The sequence below is a fragment of the Salvelinus fontinalis genome, unplaced genomic scaffold, assembly GCF_029448725.1.
Source record: "Salvelinus fontinalis isolate EN_2023a unplaced genomic scaffold, ASM2944872v1 scaffold_0947, whole genome shotgun sequence".
NCBI classification, from domain to species: Eukaryota; Metazoa; Chordata; class Actinopteri; order Salmoniformes; family Salmonidae; genus Salvelinus; species Salvelinus fontinalis.
The window spans coordinates 55,893-71,612 of NW_026601156.1; the positions used below are offsets into that span (position 1 = coordinate 55,893).

At 41.8% G+C, this 15,720-nt stretch overlaps 3 protein-coding genes across 3 annotated transcripts in view; 2 read left to right on the forward strand and 1 right to left on the reverse strand.

Annotated features, from left to right (window-relative positions):
* The window catches only part of LOC129847795 (golgin subfamily A member 6-like protein 6), a 30,197-nt gene extending 14,705 nt beyond the window's left edge, over nt 1–15,492 (forward strand). The window contains exons 5-7 of the mRNA XM_055915475.1: nt 14,580–14,911; nt 15,074–15,170; nt 15,316–15,492. The gene's annotated coding sequence lies outside the window, so the exon portion shown is untranslated. The remainder of the gene's footprint in view (nt 1–14,579; nt 14,912–15,073; nt 15,171–15,315) is intronic.
* On the reverse strand, nt 990–8,009 carry LOC129847796 (astacin-like metalloprotease toxin 5). The gene is made up of 11 exons (XM_055915476.1): nt 7,801–8,009; nt 7,613–7,678; nt 7,396–7,452; nt 7,181–7,249; nt 6,996–7,045; nt 3,473–3,554; nt 3,249–3,363; nt 2,890–3,062; nt 1,784–1,865; nt 1,372–1,493; nt 990–1,260 (listed from the first exon to the last, which is right to left on the reverse strand). Exons 1-11 carry the CDS (start codon nt 7,835–7,837, stop codon nt 1,256–1,258), a joined length of 858 nt encoding a protein of 285 aa, XP_055771451.1. The 5' UTR covers nt 7,838–8,009; the 3' UTR covers nt 990–1,255.
* Nucleotides 10,899–14,565, forward strand: LOC129847793 (golgin subfamily A member 6-like protein 24). Its single transcript, XM_055915473.1, has 3 exons — nt 10,899–10,979; nt 11,205–11,435; nt 12,288–14,565. The coding sequence occupies exons 2-3, from the start codon at nt 11,298–11,300 to the stop codon at nt 14,283–14,285; spliced, it is 2,136 nt and encodes a 711-aa protein (XP_055771448.1). The 5' UTR covers nt 10,899–10,979; nt 11,205–11,297; the 3' UTR covers nt 14,286–14,565.
* Nucleotides 15,493–15,720: the final 228 nt, after the last annotated feature.

A 15,720-nucleotide genomic window follows, 5' to 3' on the forward strand; every position in this document is an offset into this window, starting at 1 on the left:
CCAAAGCCTGGGTAAGTTCTTTAAGTGTCACGTTGTTGCCTGTGCCTTCCGCCATGTCTGTCTCGTTGTTTGGTGTGGAGTAGGCCTCCGATGTGGATTTATTGTCCTTTGGTCGCTTATTACTCTGCATTTTTACACAGAAAGTTACAATGTTGTATTAGAAAGAAACGTTTGTTGTAAAAAGTATCATAAAGTAGGTTAAGTTAGATTATTTCGCAAAAAAGTTGAAGGAGCCTCTCACACGCAGCCGTTCACTCCAACATGCTAGCTCCGCCCATCCTTTTTAATGTATAACAGGCTATTAGTATTTCCTTTAACCTGTCACACTGATCCTAACTAACCTAAGACAAGGAATTTTTACTAGGATTAAATGTCAGGAATTGTTTAAAACAGAGTTTAAATGTATTTGGCTAAGGCGTATGTAAACTTCTGACTTCAACTGTAGATATTCCACTAAAAACCTGCCCTTTCAACTACAATAGTTATTTACAACATTGTCTACACTATTTCTGATCACTTAATTTTAATGGACAAAAAAGGCTGTCAAAAACAAGGATATTTCTAAGTGACCGCAAACTTTTGAACGGTAGTGTGTGTATACATCTTTATGTATATTTGTTAAGTATTCCATGCTAAAAGGTGGGCCACGTTCCTGGTACCGGTTATCCTGAATTGAGCTCAAGAGTTTACCAAAGTCAACTCAAACCTGTTTCGTAGTACACCCTTCCAGAGGGCGACATTCTGATTTTGGTGAGTCTATGATCCCTGCTGTCTAAGTCCTGTGTTACAGCGTCATCGTTTTTAAATCATTTGTTGCCTAGCTAGTCAGCCAAGTTTTATACCTTAATCACCATTCATTTAAGTCGTCTCTCCTGCTGTGCTAGATCTACTTCATCTCTGATCCCACCTTGGGATGTATGATGAGCATAGCTGAGAAGGTCCATTATAGAATGAAATAGAACACAGCAAGAAACATCACACTGACTGGATTCTTTTCAGTCTAGGTCATTTTATTTATTTCCAAGACAAGTGCAGTGGAATAGGCCTAATTCAAGGCAGCAAGAGCACACAGGACAAATTAAACTACTGCCTGCTGCTGAACACACGTATAATACATCAGAAAGCTTTAAGGGACTAGTTCAACTTATTCATTGTTGAGAAGTTAAAATGTCAGTGCCATTTGTGTTGGAATCTTCAGTCGACAGCAGCGGTGTTGAAATCTTCGATGGTGTAATAAATGCTAAACTGTGCATTGTTATTCTGTGAAAGACAGGACATGAACATGGTTAGAATACAGCACGAGAATGACTGCATTTAAAAAGGCAGCCCAACTCTGATATTTTTCCTGTCTCTGTGTGTGCGTGTCTTTACCACATTGATAGAGTTTGTTAAGGCGTGTTATGTCCAGGGGGCTCAGGTGATTTCTCTGTCCAATCTGGACTCCACTCTTCTTGGAGCCGATAGTGGGGTTCCGGTTTGATGAGAAGTAGTATCTGCCAGGAGAAACCCAACAATGGGGGATTAGAGGACTTGCTACTTTAACACAAGGACTGCGTCACAATGCCACCCTATTCCCAATATAGTGCACATAGTTTGACCAGAGCCCAGGTAAAAAAGTGACCTAAATAGGGAACCATTGGGTACGCACCGGGAAATGTTACTGGAGCTGGATACTGTACACAGGCCCAGTAAAACTAATATTTACTTATTGCCAGCAGTTTAAAAACAAGGTGAGTAAAATTAGGACTTTAGTGGGAATAAGGAGGAGAGGAATGTGACTGACGTTCCGTAGTGCATTATGGAGTCGTAGTCATAGGGCAGGTCCTGAGTGTCTCCTTTCTTCACCTTAAAGTTACCTTCTTTTCCTGGAAGTTAAAAGAGTTACAAGAGGCAGATGTGACTGGTGGACACTGCTGGGTGTGAATGTGATAAGGGAATGAAAATGGAAATGTAGACAAGTTGAGATGGAAACCATTAAGTTGAACCTCTAGCAGGAGGAAACTCTACAGGATTCAAGGCATGAATATTTAATCTTACCTAATGAAACCCATTGCGGGTGGTAATGTAACAAAACTGCCCTCAAAAACGAGCTTACATGTTATCCCAGGATACCCATTACAGGTGGCAACTGTAAAAGGTATATTTTACACCAGGATACCCATTACAGGTGGTAACTGTAGATGACAATGTAGAGTTATTCGCGTCAGGTAAATTTAGTGAACAAGGTTGCTGCAGTCACGCCAGGGGAAATTCGCAGGAGTTAACAAATTCAGTTAAATTCTACATCATTGGAAATGAGTCTATAAAATCCATAGTTATGCATAGTATTGGTCTCAAACTGAAGAACGCTGATGGTTACTGGTGTAAGATTCTCTCTGGTGTTTACAGAACTGGTGCTGTGAGATTAGGATAGCAGGATTCAAGGCTGCTATGATATTAGGCTATCAGGACCTGCTTAGACAAAGCAATTACAACAGTAGAGAAAAGGCTTGCAATGGATGGGGAAATGAATGGCTGCAGTATTTACGTTTTAATAAGTACATGATAAATGGAACGTTAAGGCATAAATGTATAAAAGACTATACTTCTTTTAAACTAATGTTGTTCTGTCCTTGTGCTGTACTGTCTATTAAATGTTATATAGCGTTTCATGTTGTGTGGACCCCAGGAAGAGTAGCTGCTGCTTAGGCAGTACCTAATAAAATACTAAATGTCAATAGTTATTCTATACGGTCTTCACTCCAGACCACAAAAAGCTGAATCTGGTATGTTAGTGTTGGGCTGGTACAAAAGCCTGCACACTGCAGCTCTTCCATGGGACAAATTGACCAGCCCTGCCCCTGATCCACATGCAATGCCCGTGAGGTGGTTTAGTATGTTGTGAGTTACCTGGGACCACATTGTCCCACTGTATGGTGACGTATTGGTCACGGTCTGGCCGTGTGTGCTCGTGGTGCAGGCCCAGTGCATGCATCAGCTCATGACACAGGTTCCCCACGCTACAGACTCTACCGAAGTACAGAGACTGGGCCCCGCCCTGAAAACCTACATACGACGCACAGCTAGAGTTAAGTGAAGAAAGATAAAGGTGAGAGAAGCGGGAGGAGAGAAATGGAGGAGAAAGAGGGGATATGACAGGAAGAGAGAAAAATAAAGGATTGAACACAGGAAAAGGAAGGAGAGGTTGTGAGTTAACTGTAAACTGCTGGGAAGGAGAGAATGTGTTAATGTGCCCACTTTGGACTCACCCTGTCCCAGAGATGAACTCGATGTAGTTCATCTCATTGGTGTATTCGTGGAAGAGGATACACGTTCGGTCTGAAATCATCTTGAACGCTGCTAGTATAGTTTCCTTTCTGTCCACTGTGTGGATCAGAGACAATCTACCATTAGACGGTGCATATCATTCTCACTATATTAGAAAACATCTAGTGTTACAGTGTTCATCTCTCCTACTGTATTCGACACTCACCCAGATAATCGTTGATCTTGTAGGGGATAGAAGTGACGCCTTCATTCTCAGGCCAAAGTGACTTCACAGCTAAGCGGTCTTCCTGTAGGACAAAACACCTAGTCTTAAATCCAGCTGTCGCTAGAGAGTATAGGCCTCAGATTAATTAAATTGTTATTTCTGCATTTCCCCCTTTGAATGTTTTTAAATTCTAAAATGGTAAAACTATTTCAGTATTAACTTAAATGACTAAAACCAGACTAAGTATGTAGAACAAAAAAAAGAAGATTGGAGCAATATACAGTGTACTTTCCATGACAGACTGACCAGGTGAATGCTATGATCCTTATTGAGGTCACCTGTTCAATCAGTGTATATGAAGAGACCGGTTAAAGGAGGATTGTTAAGCCTTGCAACATGGATCATGTATATATGCCATTCAGAGGGTGAATGGGCAGGACAAAATATTTAAGTACCTTTGATCAGGGTATAGTAGGTACCAGGCTCACCAGTTTGAGTGTGTCAAGAACTGCAACGTTGCTGGGTATTTCACACTCAGTTTCCCGTGTGTGAAGAATGGTCCACCACCCAAAGGACATCCAGCCAATGGCAGTCCAGTGGTCGAAAATGGGTGACACGAATTGTGCAGAGCAACAGACGGGCTACAGTTATAGTCAATTGACAGTCCAGTAAAACATTTGTGACCTAAGACCCAAAAAATGCTCAACTCGTAGAACCTTGACACAAATGGGGTATGGCAGCCGACAACCTTACAGAGTTCCACTTCTTTCAGCAAAAAAAAATGTTGCAGTGGACTAATGAAACACTGGACACAGGAGAATTGGAAAAACGTCTGGTCTGATGAATCCAGTTATTTTTGCAATTTCACGCTGATGGGAGGACTAGGGTATGAAGAAAACCACATGCATCCATCATGATGTTTGTCAACATTGCAGGCAAACACATAAGCCATTCTAGTTAAATTTGTCTTTTGTTTCTGTTAGTCTTTAGTGAAATGGATAGAAGTACAGTCTGCTGTCATTCTGATTTAAGAAAATTACTCCTGCTTATTATGAAGAAAAAATACATCTGTTTAACTTTGTAAACTAAAAGGTGTGTTTAGAATTATTTTTGTTGTATTAATGCTATTTAATCTCTCCTCAGACTAATATTATTCTGTTTGTCCTGTGGGTACCTTTGCCACTGTTCCACCCCTTGTGTATTGCGCTGTCATGGTGTATTTGTAATGGTGTGATGCTGTGGGGTGCCTTTTCATGGCACACGTTGGGCCCCATGATAAAAGTTAAGCAACGTTTGAATGTCTGAACATAATTGAAAATTAGGTGCATCCCTTCATGGCAGCAGTGTATCCATCTGTGAATTGATTTTTTCAGCAGGATAATGCCCCATGCCACAAGACTAGGATTGTCCAGGAATGGTTCCACAAAGATTACAGTGAATTCAGCTTAGTGCAGTGGCCTGCCCAGTCACCAGATCTCAATCCAATGAAGCATCTGTGGGATGAGATAGAACGAGCTATTTCGGATTAGAGATCCACTACCAGCCAACTGGGCACAATGGTGGCAAGCATTGAGGAAATCATGGGGCCAGCATTCCTGTGGAATGCTTGACACCTTGTAGAGTCCATGCCCTGAAATTGAGGCTTCTCTGAGGGCAAAGGGGGGTGCAACTCAATATTAGGTGTTCCTAATGTTTTGTAAACTATATATATTTTAAGATCCTTTAGAAGAAAAATAAATAAAATCACCAAAAATAAACTAAAACCGTGCCATTGGCAACGCCCACTACGATTTAAATTGACATTGTTGTCACACAATAAATCTATTATTTGCATGACTCACTGTGCAATAGTGTTTAACATGAATTTTGAATGACTACCTCATCTCTGTAACCCACACATACAATTATCTGTAAGGTCTCGAACAAGCAGTGAATTTCAAACATATTTAACTACAGCAACCTATTGGTTTTCAAATAACTTGCATAAGGCACCTATTGGTAGATGGGTAAAAAGCAGACATTGAATATCCCTTCGAGCGTGGTGAAGTTAATAATTACACTTTGGATGGTGTTTCAATACACCCAGTCCATACAAAGATACAGGTGTCTTTCCGAAGTCAGTTGCCAGAGAAGAAGGAAACCGCTCAGGGATTTCACCATGAGCCCAATGGTGACTTTAAAACAGTTAGCCTTTAACGGCTGTGATAGGAGAAAACTGAGAATGGAACAACATTTTAGTTACTCTACAATACTAACCTGATTGACAGTGAAAAGGAAGCCTGTACAGAATAAAATTATTCCAAAACATGCATCCTGATGGCATCAAGGCACTAAAGTAATACTGCAGAAAATGTGGCAAAGCAAATATCTTTTTGTACTCAATACAAAGTGTAATGACAGGCAAATCCAAAAGATTACCGAGTACCACTTCATATTTTCAAGCATAGTGGTGGATGCATCATGTTATGGGTATGCTTGTAATCGTTGTGGACTGGGGAGTTTCAGGATAAAAAAAGAAACGGAATGAGCTAATCAAGATCCTAGAGGAAATCCTGGTTTAGTCTGCTTTCTACCAGACACTGGGAGCATAATTCACCTTTCTGCAGGACAATAACCTAAAACACAAGGGCAAATCTGCACTGGAGTTGCTTACCATGAAGACAGAATGTTCCCGAGTGGCCGAGTTACAGTATTGACAAATCTACGGCAAGACCTGAACATGGTTGTTTAGTAGTGATCAACAACCAATTTGACAGCTTGAAAATTTTTGAGAAGTTACACAATCCAGATGTGGAAAGCTCTTAGACTTACCCAGAGAGACTCACAGCTGTAATCGCTGCCAAAGGTGCTTCTACAAAGTATTCACTCTGGGATGCGAATAGTTGAGATATTTCTGCATTTCATTTTCAATAAACTAGCAAACATTTCTAAAACATTTTCACTGTCATTATGGGGTATTTTGTGTAGATGGGTTTGAATTTGTATTTTATCCATTTTGAATTCAGGCTGTAACAAAATGTGAAATAAGTCAAGGGGTATGATGCTTTCGGGAAGGCACTGTACCAGCTTCTGGTATACACAGACTGAAACTAATGACTGCAAAATCGTTTAAGGTTTCTTTACAAGACAGAATGTTGAATGAAATTACATTGAAACTTACTCTACTGGTGGTCCGTGGTGTTGATCCTTCAGATGGTTAAAAATATCCACAGGAAAGTACTGTTAACACAACTTTGAAGAGTGGCGGTACTGAAGTTGAAATTGCTATCGCCTGGCACTTCAGTTAGTATGCATGCATTGTATATTTTCCTGTGGATATATTGGCTCAAATTTCAACCATCTGAAGGACCAATATCATGGACAACTGGTAGAGCAAGTTCAAATGTAATTCTGTTCAACAATCTGGCTTGAATGATTTTGCAGTCATTAACTTCAGACTGTGTATACCAGAAGGTGGTATCAATCTGATTCATCAGCCTAAAAGATGCAGTAACAGGACAGCAAGCAAGGATAATAGACTCACCGAAACCAGAATGTCTCCCTCCGTGACGGCAAGGTCAAACTGTAAGTCCTGTGTAACAGAGAGAAAGGGTCTGAAACAACCACACTGACATGTACTAGTTACAAGTCACTACCTCCAGTGCCATTAAAGTCCAGACCTCATTGTAGAGGTCCAGGATTGTGCGCTTCATCTAATGAATGCGTTACCTTCTCTAGTTTCAGGCGTTTTAACCCAATCATTTTGTCTGTGGCGTGTCCCCATTGAGGCAGTAGAACCTAAAAGGAATTGTGAACAAACTCATTTTGTAATATCATTTTGTTTATTGATAGACAAGCCATAAACTTGAAGACAACAGATTGAATTGTTTCTTTGGGCCCCATCATCCCAAGTGACTGACTTGAAAATCACAGTATAGGCCTACCTGTGGCAGAGAAAGTCACATTTGTAGAATTGTTGATGGGGTTTTTAGAATTGTCCACTGAAACACAGAAATAAAATATTACAAAGTGGAACAGTACAATAACAGTTTTGCAGTACAGCTGGCCTACATTAAATAAAAACATGGAAAACAGATAACAGGCCTAGCTTTCAGCCTATCACCTAACAAAATGACTGGTCCCAAATGCAGGCCTGCCTACCTGTGGCAGGGATAGTAGCATTTGAAGTAGTAGCATTTGTGAAATTGGTGATCGGAACACTGCCCACTGAAATACACAAAGGTAACATAATACATGTTACATAACATGAAGAACCGATTCGCCTGCCCTACATCAAATGGAAAACACTCAAAAGCAGGATGTCACAAAAACAAAATGGCTGGTCCTACCTTGGACAACCCAGATGAGAATCAGAAACCAAACCATGTTGCAGCAACAATTGTCCCCCAAGATTTGGAAAAAAAACAATCAAAGAAACCTCACAAACAAATGTGTGCAATAGCTCTCCTTCCAGTCAAATAGTGGGCAGGGCAGTAATCACAAAAGAACAGGTGCATTCTCCTTCTTCTCCTTCTTCTTCTTCGGTGAGGTTTAAAGACGGTTGGCATCCACTATGTTGCATTATCGCCCTCTACTGAACTATTGTATGAATCCATTACACTCCGTTATACAAAATGGTATAAGGGGAAACGTGAAAAAATCCATACAAATATATATTTAATGACCCTACTAACTGACCCTACACTCATTAAAACCCATCACCTTATTCCACTACTTTAACCCTGTCTTATCCTACCCCAGGCCAACGACCCGAGAGGGCGCGACACTACTACTCAAAACACCCTGTAACTCTTCTGAAATCGAATCTCGTACCCCCAAGTTCTTCTCTGCAGCTGCCACCACAACATCTATTTTCTATGACTTACGTGTCATCTCTGCGGTACAGCTGATAACAATTGCTATGAATGCTAAGCCAACCTCACTGAAACATATATCACTCATTGGCCTATCCCTCTGTTCTGGCAAAGATCTACTATTCACAGGGATCCTCTCAGAATCCCTCACCCTTCATCCACCCTCCACTTCCTCTGCATACAACATCTTCTCCACTACAATGACCCTGGCCACCTAAACCAGCCTCTCTCGCACCAGACATCTCCACTCAAGGGTTACCTTCACCGACTCAACAGCACCCACCATCTTTTCCACCCAACTTCCACAACACCTTCTACCCCTTCCATTTCACCTCCAGAACTCAAACTTGTGTCCGGCCCACTCTGTTTGAACTTGATACCAATCTTCCTCGTCATACCCTCTCCCTTGTCATTGCTATCTTCAACAGATACAAACCCATACTCTGCCTCCCTCAGTCTATTCAACCTCCTCTCTTTCCCTCCAATCCTCCTCCCTTAACCAATTACCCAATTCCTGAAAATATTCAACTTTTCCAAGTCAAAATCTTTTTTTAGCCTCCTTGAGGGACATGCTAAGCCCTGTACTCCCTCCACTTCAAACTCCTGTGTCACCAGAACAGATGCAGGTGTGACCACTTGTTTTTAGGTCATCAACCTCAACAACAGATTGTGCAGTATGGACAGTGTTAATGTGCATACATAGCATATAGTGAACAGTACTGTGCATAATGTAGCAGATGCAGGAATGCCCTCATGCAGGAACACCCCGAAATGTGGGCTGCAGTTGTACATTATTGACAGAAAGACACATCAACCTCAGACAAAGCATCTGAGACAGCAAAACAGCGCTCCTCTGTCTTAGTATGTGTAGGCCATGTATCTGATGCCGTCTGGTCAAAAAGAGTATGGCATGTCATACAGCCACAGTTGTAGAGCGGTCAGACTTTCTGGATGTTTAGTTCAGTCCTATGTGTTCTCTGGCCCATCTCTGATATCTTGTTGTGGATCTTGGCTATGATGGTGGGCTCCCCATTGACAGAAAATAAATATCTGCTGTGGGAAACCATGTAGACAGTGTTAGTGTTCATGTATTGTGCAGTATAGACAGTGGTCATGTGCATCCATAGTATAGAGTAGTGAACAGTACTGTCCATAATGTAGCATAGAGCCCATGTCGTAAGTCCAGGGTGTTCCCAGAGTGGTATAGCAAGAAGCAAGCTAGATCTACTCAGGGTCTATTAAATCTAGCCAGCTTCAGTTAGCTTCACATTCCAGCTCAGGCTTCATCCGTACTACGATGGTGTATTTTGCTCGTCCACCTTCCTTAAAAGGCTGTCACATGCTTCCCAGTCTAAACAGTTTAAGCTTATACATTTTGTGAAGTTTTTGTTCATTTTGGTGTTCGGCAGGTTTTTTTCCGCTGTTCGCGTGCACCAATTTTCTTGTTGAGGCAAGTCAGAGTTTGATAGTTGAAGTCTACAACCCTTCATCAGTGATTGGTTCACAGTAGGGGTGGGAACTATGGACGGGATTCTTCAATGAAGTGTTTGCTATCATTCATTTGAGAAGTACTGCACTAAACTGATGTGTAATTGTGCGACTAAGACCTCTTCTGCAAAAATGTAAAAAATGATGTACAGTTTTTATTATGAATACATTTCTTTCTTGTTGTCCCATAAATTTCACTTAGTAAAAATGATTTAATGTCAACGCAAAATTGATTGTGAGGACGAACAAAGGTACTTTTTACATAGTTCTAGGTGCATCCCAAATCAACCCTATAAAGTACATTATCAACCATGGTCAAAAGTAGTACACTATGTAGGGAATAGTGTCCCATCAGAGGACAACCACTCATGATGCATCATGGACAGTAGCTGTGAAGTGATACACATTGCTACAGTGTGGTTTTTACTATGTTTATGAGCTTACTATTACTAAATATACTGTATTTCAAACATAGAAGTGGATAAATTGGGTAACAGGCCTATGTGGCTCTGGTGTTTGCTGTCTGTCAGGGTGGGTGTGGTCTCCCATGGCACCACATTACATCACAATTGTGATGTCATAAATGATTGTATTTACTGTTATGATGACAGCCTAAATGGTTTGACATAGCGTTACTGTCACATTACAGCAACACTTACAAGTTCAATTCAGGGTCAAAATCATTTCTATATTTTTGATGGTTATTTTTTAAGTGATTGGTAAGTAGTTGTGACCACTTGTGATTTAGTGTGAAAAGGCCTACTTTGTGACACAATTTAATTTAGATGATTTATATAATAATATTTTGAAGCCATATTGTATCTTTTTCAGGATTACTGTAATTGAAGGAACTATGGGAAAGTTCTCCTTCCCAAGGATCATCATAAGAATGGTTAGAATCTCTTTTCTCTCACCACCCTCATAGTCAAAATTCCAGTGATTTAAAATCATTTACTTTGACATATAGACCTATGAGCTTTTCTAGGATTGAAAATAACAAAGTTGTATCACGATAACCTCATTACTGACTGCATGTTTGTCATCATTTTCATTTCTAGCCATGGGCAAAGCGGACTGCCCAGGACGATTTCTGCACAGAAACTACTGAACTCCACAGGCCCAGAACACACCAGCCTCACAACTCCTCACAACTCCCCAGCCTTAATGTAAGGCCCATCTGCAGGCTAAATCTACGACCCACTAAAGTGGTCCAGACTAATCATGTATGGCCAATCAGTGTAAACTTTGTACTAACTACGGCTTGATCTAGTGTCAACATTATACCTTATTGATATTGTATATCAATGAAATACAATGGAAGGCACATAATAATCCAATGAGTAAAATAAAATATACCATGTTCTATTCTCAATATCCCTACTGCCCTAAAGGTGTGTAGGCAGGGCAAGGAGAACACCGATTCAACCCAGAAGAAGAGGAAAAAGAAGAGGCTAAATGAGAAGGGAACCCAGGTTGAACTAGGCATGCGGGAGGATATCCATGACCTTGACCTCGCCCATTGGAGATTGGCTAGAGAGACATGGAGAACTGAGCGAGGAAACATGAGGGAGATTAAGGCGCTGTATGGAGAAATATTTAGGCTGCACCAACTCTTGGAGGAGGTAACAAGAGCAGTTTTCTTTAATCAGACTTTCATATAAGTAGATATACTGTAGTTGATTTAGATGTTCCCAATCCAGATACACAGAAATGAGATCTAAATAGATAGAATAGTTGAATAAGAAGGCAAGATAAAAACTGAACACTGGAAGTATTCAGAGGAAGGTCTGCATTCTGCACTGGTAGTATTCTCAGGAAGGTCTGCATTCTGCACTGGTAGTATTCTCAGGAAGGTCTGCATTCTGCACTGGTAGTATTATTAAGAAGGTCTGCATTCTGCACTGGTAGTATTCTTAAGAAGGTCTACATTCTGCACTGGTAGTATTCTCAGGAAGGTCTGCATTCTGCACTGGCTAGTATTATTAAGAAGGTCTGCATTCTGCAATGGTAGTATTCTTAAGAAGGTCTACATTCTGCACTGGTAGTATTCTGAGGAAGGCCTGCGTTCTGCACTGGTAGTATTCTTAAGAAGGTCTGCATTCTGCACTGGTAGTATTCTGAGGAAGGCCTGCGTTCTGCACTGGTAGTATTCTTAAGAAGGTCTGCATTCTGCACTGGTAGTATTCTGAGGAAGGTCTGCATTCTGCACTGGTAGTATTCTTAGGAAGGTCTGCATTCTGCAATGCTAGTTTTCTTAGCAAGGTCTGCATTCTTAGAATAAAGTTGAAAAAGAATGGAAGAATTTCTGAATTGGAATGATTCCAAAAGTTCATTTTCCTAATAGGCTAATATACAGTAATAAAACATGTTTTCTCTATGATATTTATTACCCATACACATGTAAATGTTTTTAGATAGTAATATCAATGACCATCAAGCTATTAAGTAATACAAATGTGTCTGTCATCATACAGATTGGGGTGGATAAAGGGGTGATCAAGCAGCGCTCCACCTCCTCCATTCTTTGTCCCGTCTCCCCGACACTGCCAGCTTTCCCCTGGTACAACCTCCATAGGTACCTCGCCAACAGCCAATCGGAGCCTGACCAGCATGCTGCCGGCACCCAGAAGGACCCATCTAAGAAACACTCAATCTTTCCCCCTCTGGACACACAGAGCTGCACCTCCCCTGATAAATGGCCTCATTCTCAGTCCAAGAAGTCACACCCACACGCTTCACACCGATTTGCTGTCCCATCCCACCCCCTGGCTTCCGGCCCTCCTGCCCGGATGAGACAGACCCATCCGCATGTCCACCCCAGATTCTCATTGACTGGCCAGGAAAAGGTCAAGGAAGAGGTCTATAGGCCAGAAATTACATCGTCTGAGGAATTGTCTGAGGAAGTTCAACGGAGAGGCGCAGAAATTGCGAATATGTATAAAGCACAGCTGAAAGAGAGGATGGCCCAAAAGAGAAAGGAAGAGATTCTGAATAAAGGGGTAAACAACGATGACAAGAACGATGACACTGAGGCCTCCTGCTCCTCTGCAGTAAAACACTCCAATACCCTTGCCAGAGCCCCCGAGCGCCCGGCCAGCCCAGACGCCACGCCAGTGGCCGCCCGAGAGGACACTCAGGGGGAAACCCAGCAGGACCTGGCAGACGTTGTGAATGTGCTCAAGAGGCAATCATCTGATCTATACCTGCCTGACGACGTTTGTGAGGAGTCACTCACATGGATGTCTATTTACGAGGAGCTGTGCCCGCTCGCTCACAGGGTGAACACAGAAGCTGACTACATAAAGGCGCTCCGCGTCATCACTGAGAAGGCTGTGACTCCCTCGTGCTCGTCTGAGGATGATGTGTCTCAGAGTGTGAGTGAGGTCACAAGTCAGGAGGGGAGTAGTGAAAGTGAGGAGAGCATGAGTGGACAACAGCAGAGATGTCTACACAGGGAACCTTATGGTGAGAGGGACAGGAAGGAGATTGATAGTGGTAAAATGGAAGGGAGATATGCAACCGCCAATGCATTGTCTATGATGGCAAGCCGAGGGAAAGAAGAACTTAATGCCATGAGCTACGCAGACAGGATCAAATATTTCAAGGACGAGGCTAAGAGAAATGAAGAGATGATGAAGATTGAAAGGAGGAAGGAAAATGCCAGGGACGAAGAGCTCAAAAAGTGGGAAAAGAGACAGAAGAAATTGAAGAAATTGAATGAGGAGGAAAGGAAAAGGACAGAAAATATGGAAAAAAACAAGTTAGAGGAGCAGAGGAAAAGGGAGAAGGCAGAGATGAAACTAAAGATCGAACATGAGAAAAAGAGACAAGAGCAAGAGAAAAAAAGAGAGGAAAAAGAAAGAAAGAAGCAGGAGATGCAACAGAAGGCCCGTGCAAAAGAAGAGAAAAAGAGGGCAGAGGAAGAGAAAAAGATGGAGAAAAAGAGGGCAGAGATGTTGAAAAAGATTGAGAAACAGAGGATGGAGGAGGAGAGGAACAGGGAAAAGGAGAGAATGAAGGTGTTGGAGATGCAGCAAAAGGCACGAGAGAAAGAAGAGAAGAGGAGGAAAGAGGAACAGAAAAGGAGATTGAAGATACAGCAGGAACAAGAGAAGGAGGAACAGAAAAGGCAGACAAGGATACGGGACGAGGATAAGAAGAGAGCAGAGCTTCAAAGAATAAAAGATCACGAGGCAAGGTTCAAGATGGAGATGGAGAAACTGTATGAGAGAGAAGAGAGGAATGCACAGATTGAAAGAGAAAAGAGGCGTGCGCTGTGTCAGAAAAAAGGGCAGACACAGAAAGCAAAACAGGTGGTGGCATACGAGGTCACAGCGTCTACATCTGACGCCTCTGTGCGGAGGGAAGAGAGGGAGCAGCGTCCAGAGACCGCTCACACACAGTCTGCGAAGAGGAGAACAAGGAAGAAGCAGAAGAAAGCGGCGGACGAGGCATTGACAACTTTTGAGTAGATGACAAAAGAAAATACTAACAAAGAAAATGAGAAAATAAGCAAAAGGAGGAAAATATTATAAGGAAGCCAGGCATGAGGGTGAAGAGGAGGAAACATGAGAGGAGGAAGGGAGACCAGTGGTTTATCAGGAGGTCAGTAGAAGATACAGAATTCAAGTTCTGATGGACAGAATCAGGAAGGACCATGGGATAAAAGGTAAATGAGATTAGCAGTAAAGAGCTGAGTGGATCAAAAGAAAGTAATGGAAAACACAAGGGGGGAGGCAAGATAAACAGAGACCCAGAAAAATGAGGTGAAAACATTTTATAAGAGTAAAAGAGAGGAGATTGAACTAGAATTCCGATGGACATATGGCCAAAATAACTATCTAAATAACTAAGGATGAGCAGAAAAGGAGAAGACCAAGAGCACAGGAAAAAGAGCCAACAGACATGTCAAAAATAACTGAAGTCTGCCTCTTCTACTTCTCTTTAAAAGTTGCTTTGGTTTCCTTTTGTCCTCTTTCCAAGCCTGTTCCAAGTCTGAGATAGATGAAAAGAGCAGCCAAAGAAACAGATCTGTTGAAGCATCAATTGGAAAGGATGGGAGGGTTGGAGGAGGAGCACAGCTGGATGACTACATTAGGTAAGTGTTTACTATCAACGCCTGTTCTCTGTAGACAACTGTATTAGTGTTGATAGACGTGCATTTATGCAATGTCTTTCAACTCAAACACTACAATTCCTGATCTCATGTGATTATTCACCTCATGTGATTGGGCTTTCGGATGGTTTTTTCCTGAAACAGATTGTGGCATATGAGGTCACTTTATCTGTTGAAGCATCAATAGGAAAGGATGAAAGGGAGGGAGGCAGGAAGAGGAAAACACAGAAGAGCAGATGAGGTAAGTGCTTGGGCTTGTGATGAGAGGATAGGGGCTCCAGAACTGGGGTTCATGATTGAAAATTCTCAGACAAATGTATTACTGTGAATCTCATTCGTTCAATGACTGTTTGATTCATTCCTGACGGGATATAATTGTTTTACAGGAGCACTCTATGTTCTGCTTCCATGTGGATTGACAGCATTGCTTTCATGAGCTCCTGGAGGACACCATGGAGGAAGAGGGAGAGGGTCTATGATAGGCAGTTTGACATGGCCCTAAATGGGCTTTTGGATGTTAATTCTTCCTGCTTTATATCATGCAACTTTACAATAAAAATGAATTGCAAGCATCAGCCTTTTCTGTTTGATTGTGATCAGTGCAGTAGTAGTATGATTGGTGTAAACTTGGTAACATTGGTGTGAATATTCTGACCTAGGCAGAGTTCCTCTGTCCAGTGTCAGTGTTCTTTTGCCAAGTGTCTGTGTTCTTTTGACCATCTTAATCTTTTTATTGGCCATTCAGATATGGCTTTTTTTTTTGCAACTCTGCCTGGAATGCCAGCATCCCG

Bases quoted from the DNA above. Each gene is read 5' to 3' on its own strand.
- LOC129847796 (XM_055915476.1), bottom strand. From the start codon at position 7,837: ATGGTTTGGTTTCTGATTCTCATCTGGGTTGTCCAAG. The intron at 7,046-7,180 runs GTAACGCATTCA...TCTCTGTTACAC, and splicing joins AACGCCTGAAACTAGAGAAG to AGGACTTACAGTTTGACCTT. The intron at 3,063-3,248 runs GTGAGTCCAAAG...ACTTAACTCTAG, and splicing joins GAGTTCATCTCTGGGACAGG to CTGTGCGTCGTATGTAGGTT.
- LOC129847793 (XM_055915473.1), top strand. From the start codon at position 11,298: ATGCGGGAGGATATCCATGACCTTGACCTCGCCCATTGGAGATTGGCT. The intron at 11,436-12,287 runs GTAACAAGAGCA...GTCATCATACAG, and splicing joins TGCACCAACTCTTGGAGGAG to ATTGGGGTGGATAAAGGGGT.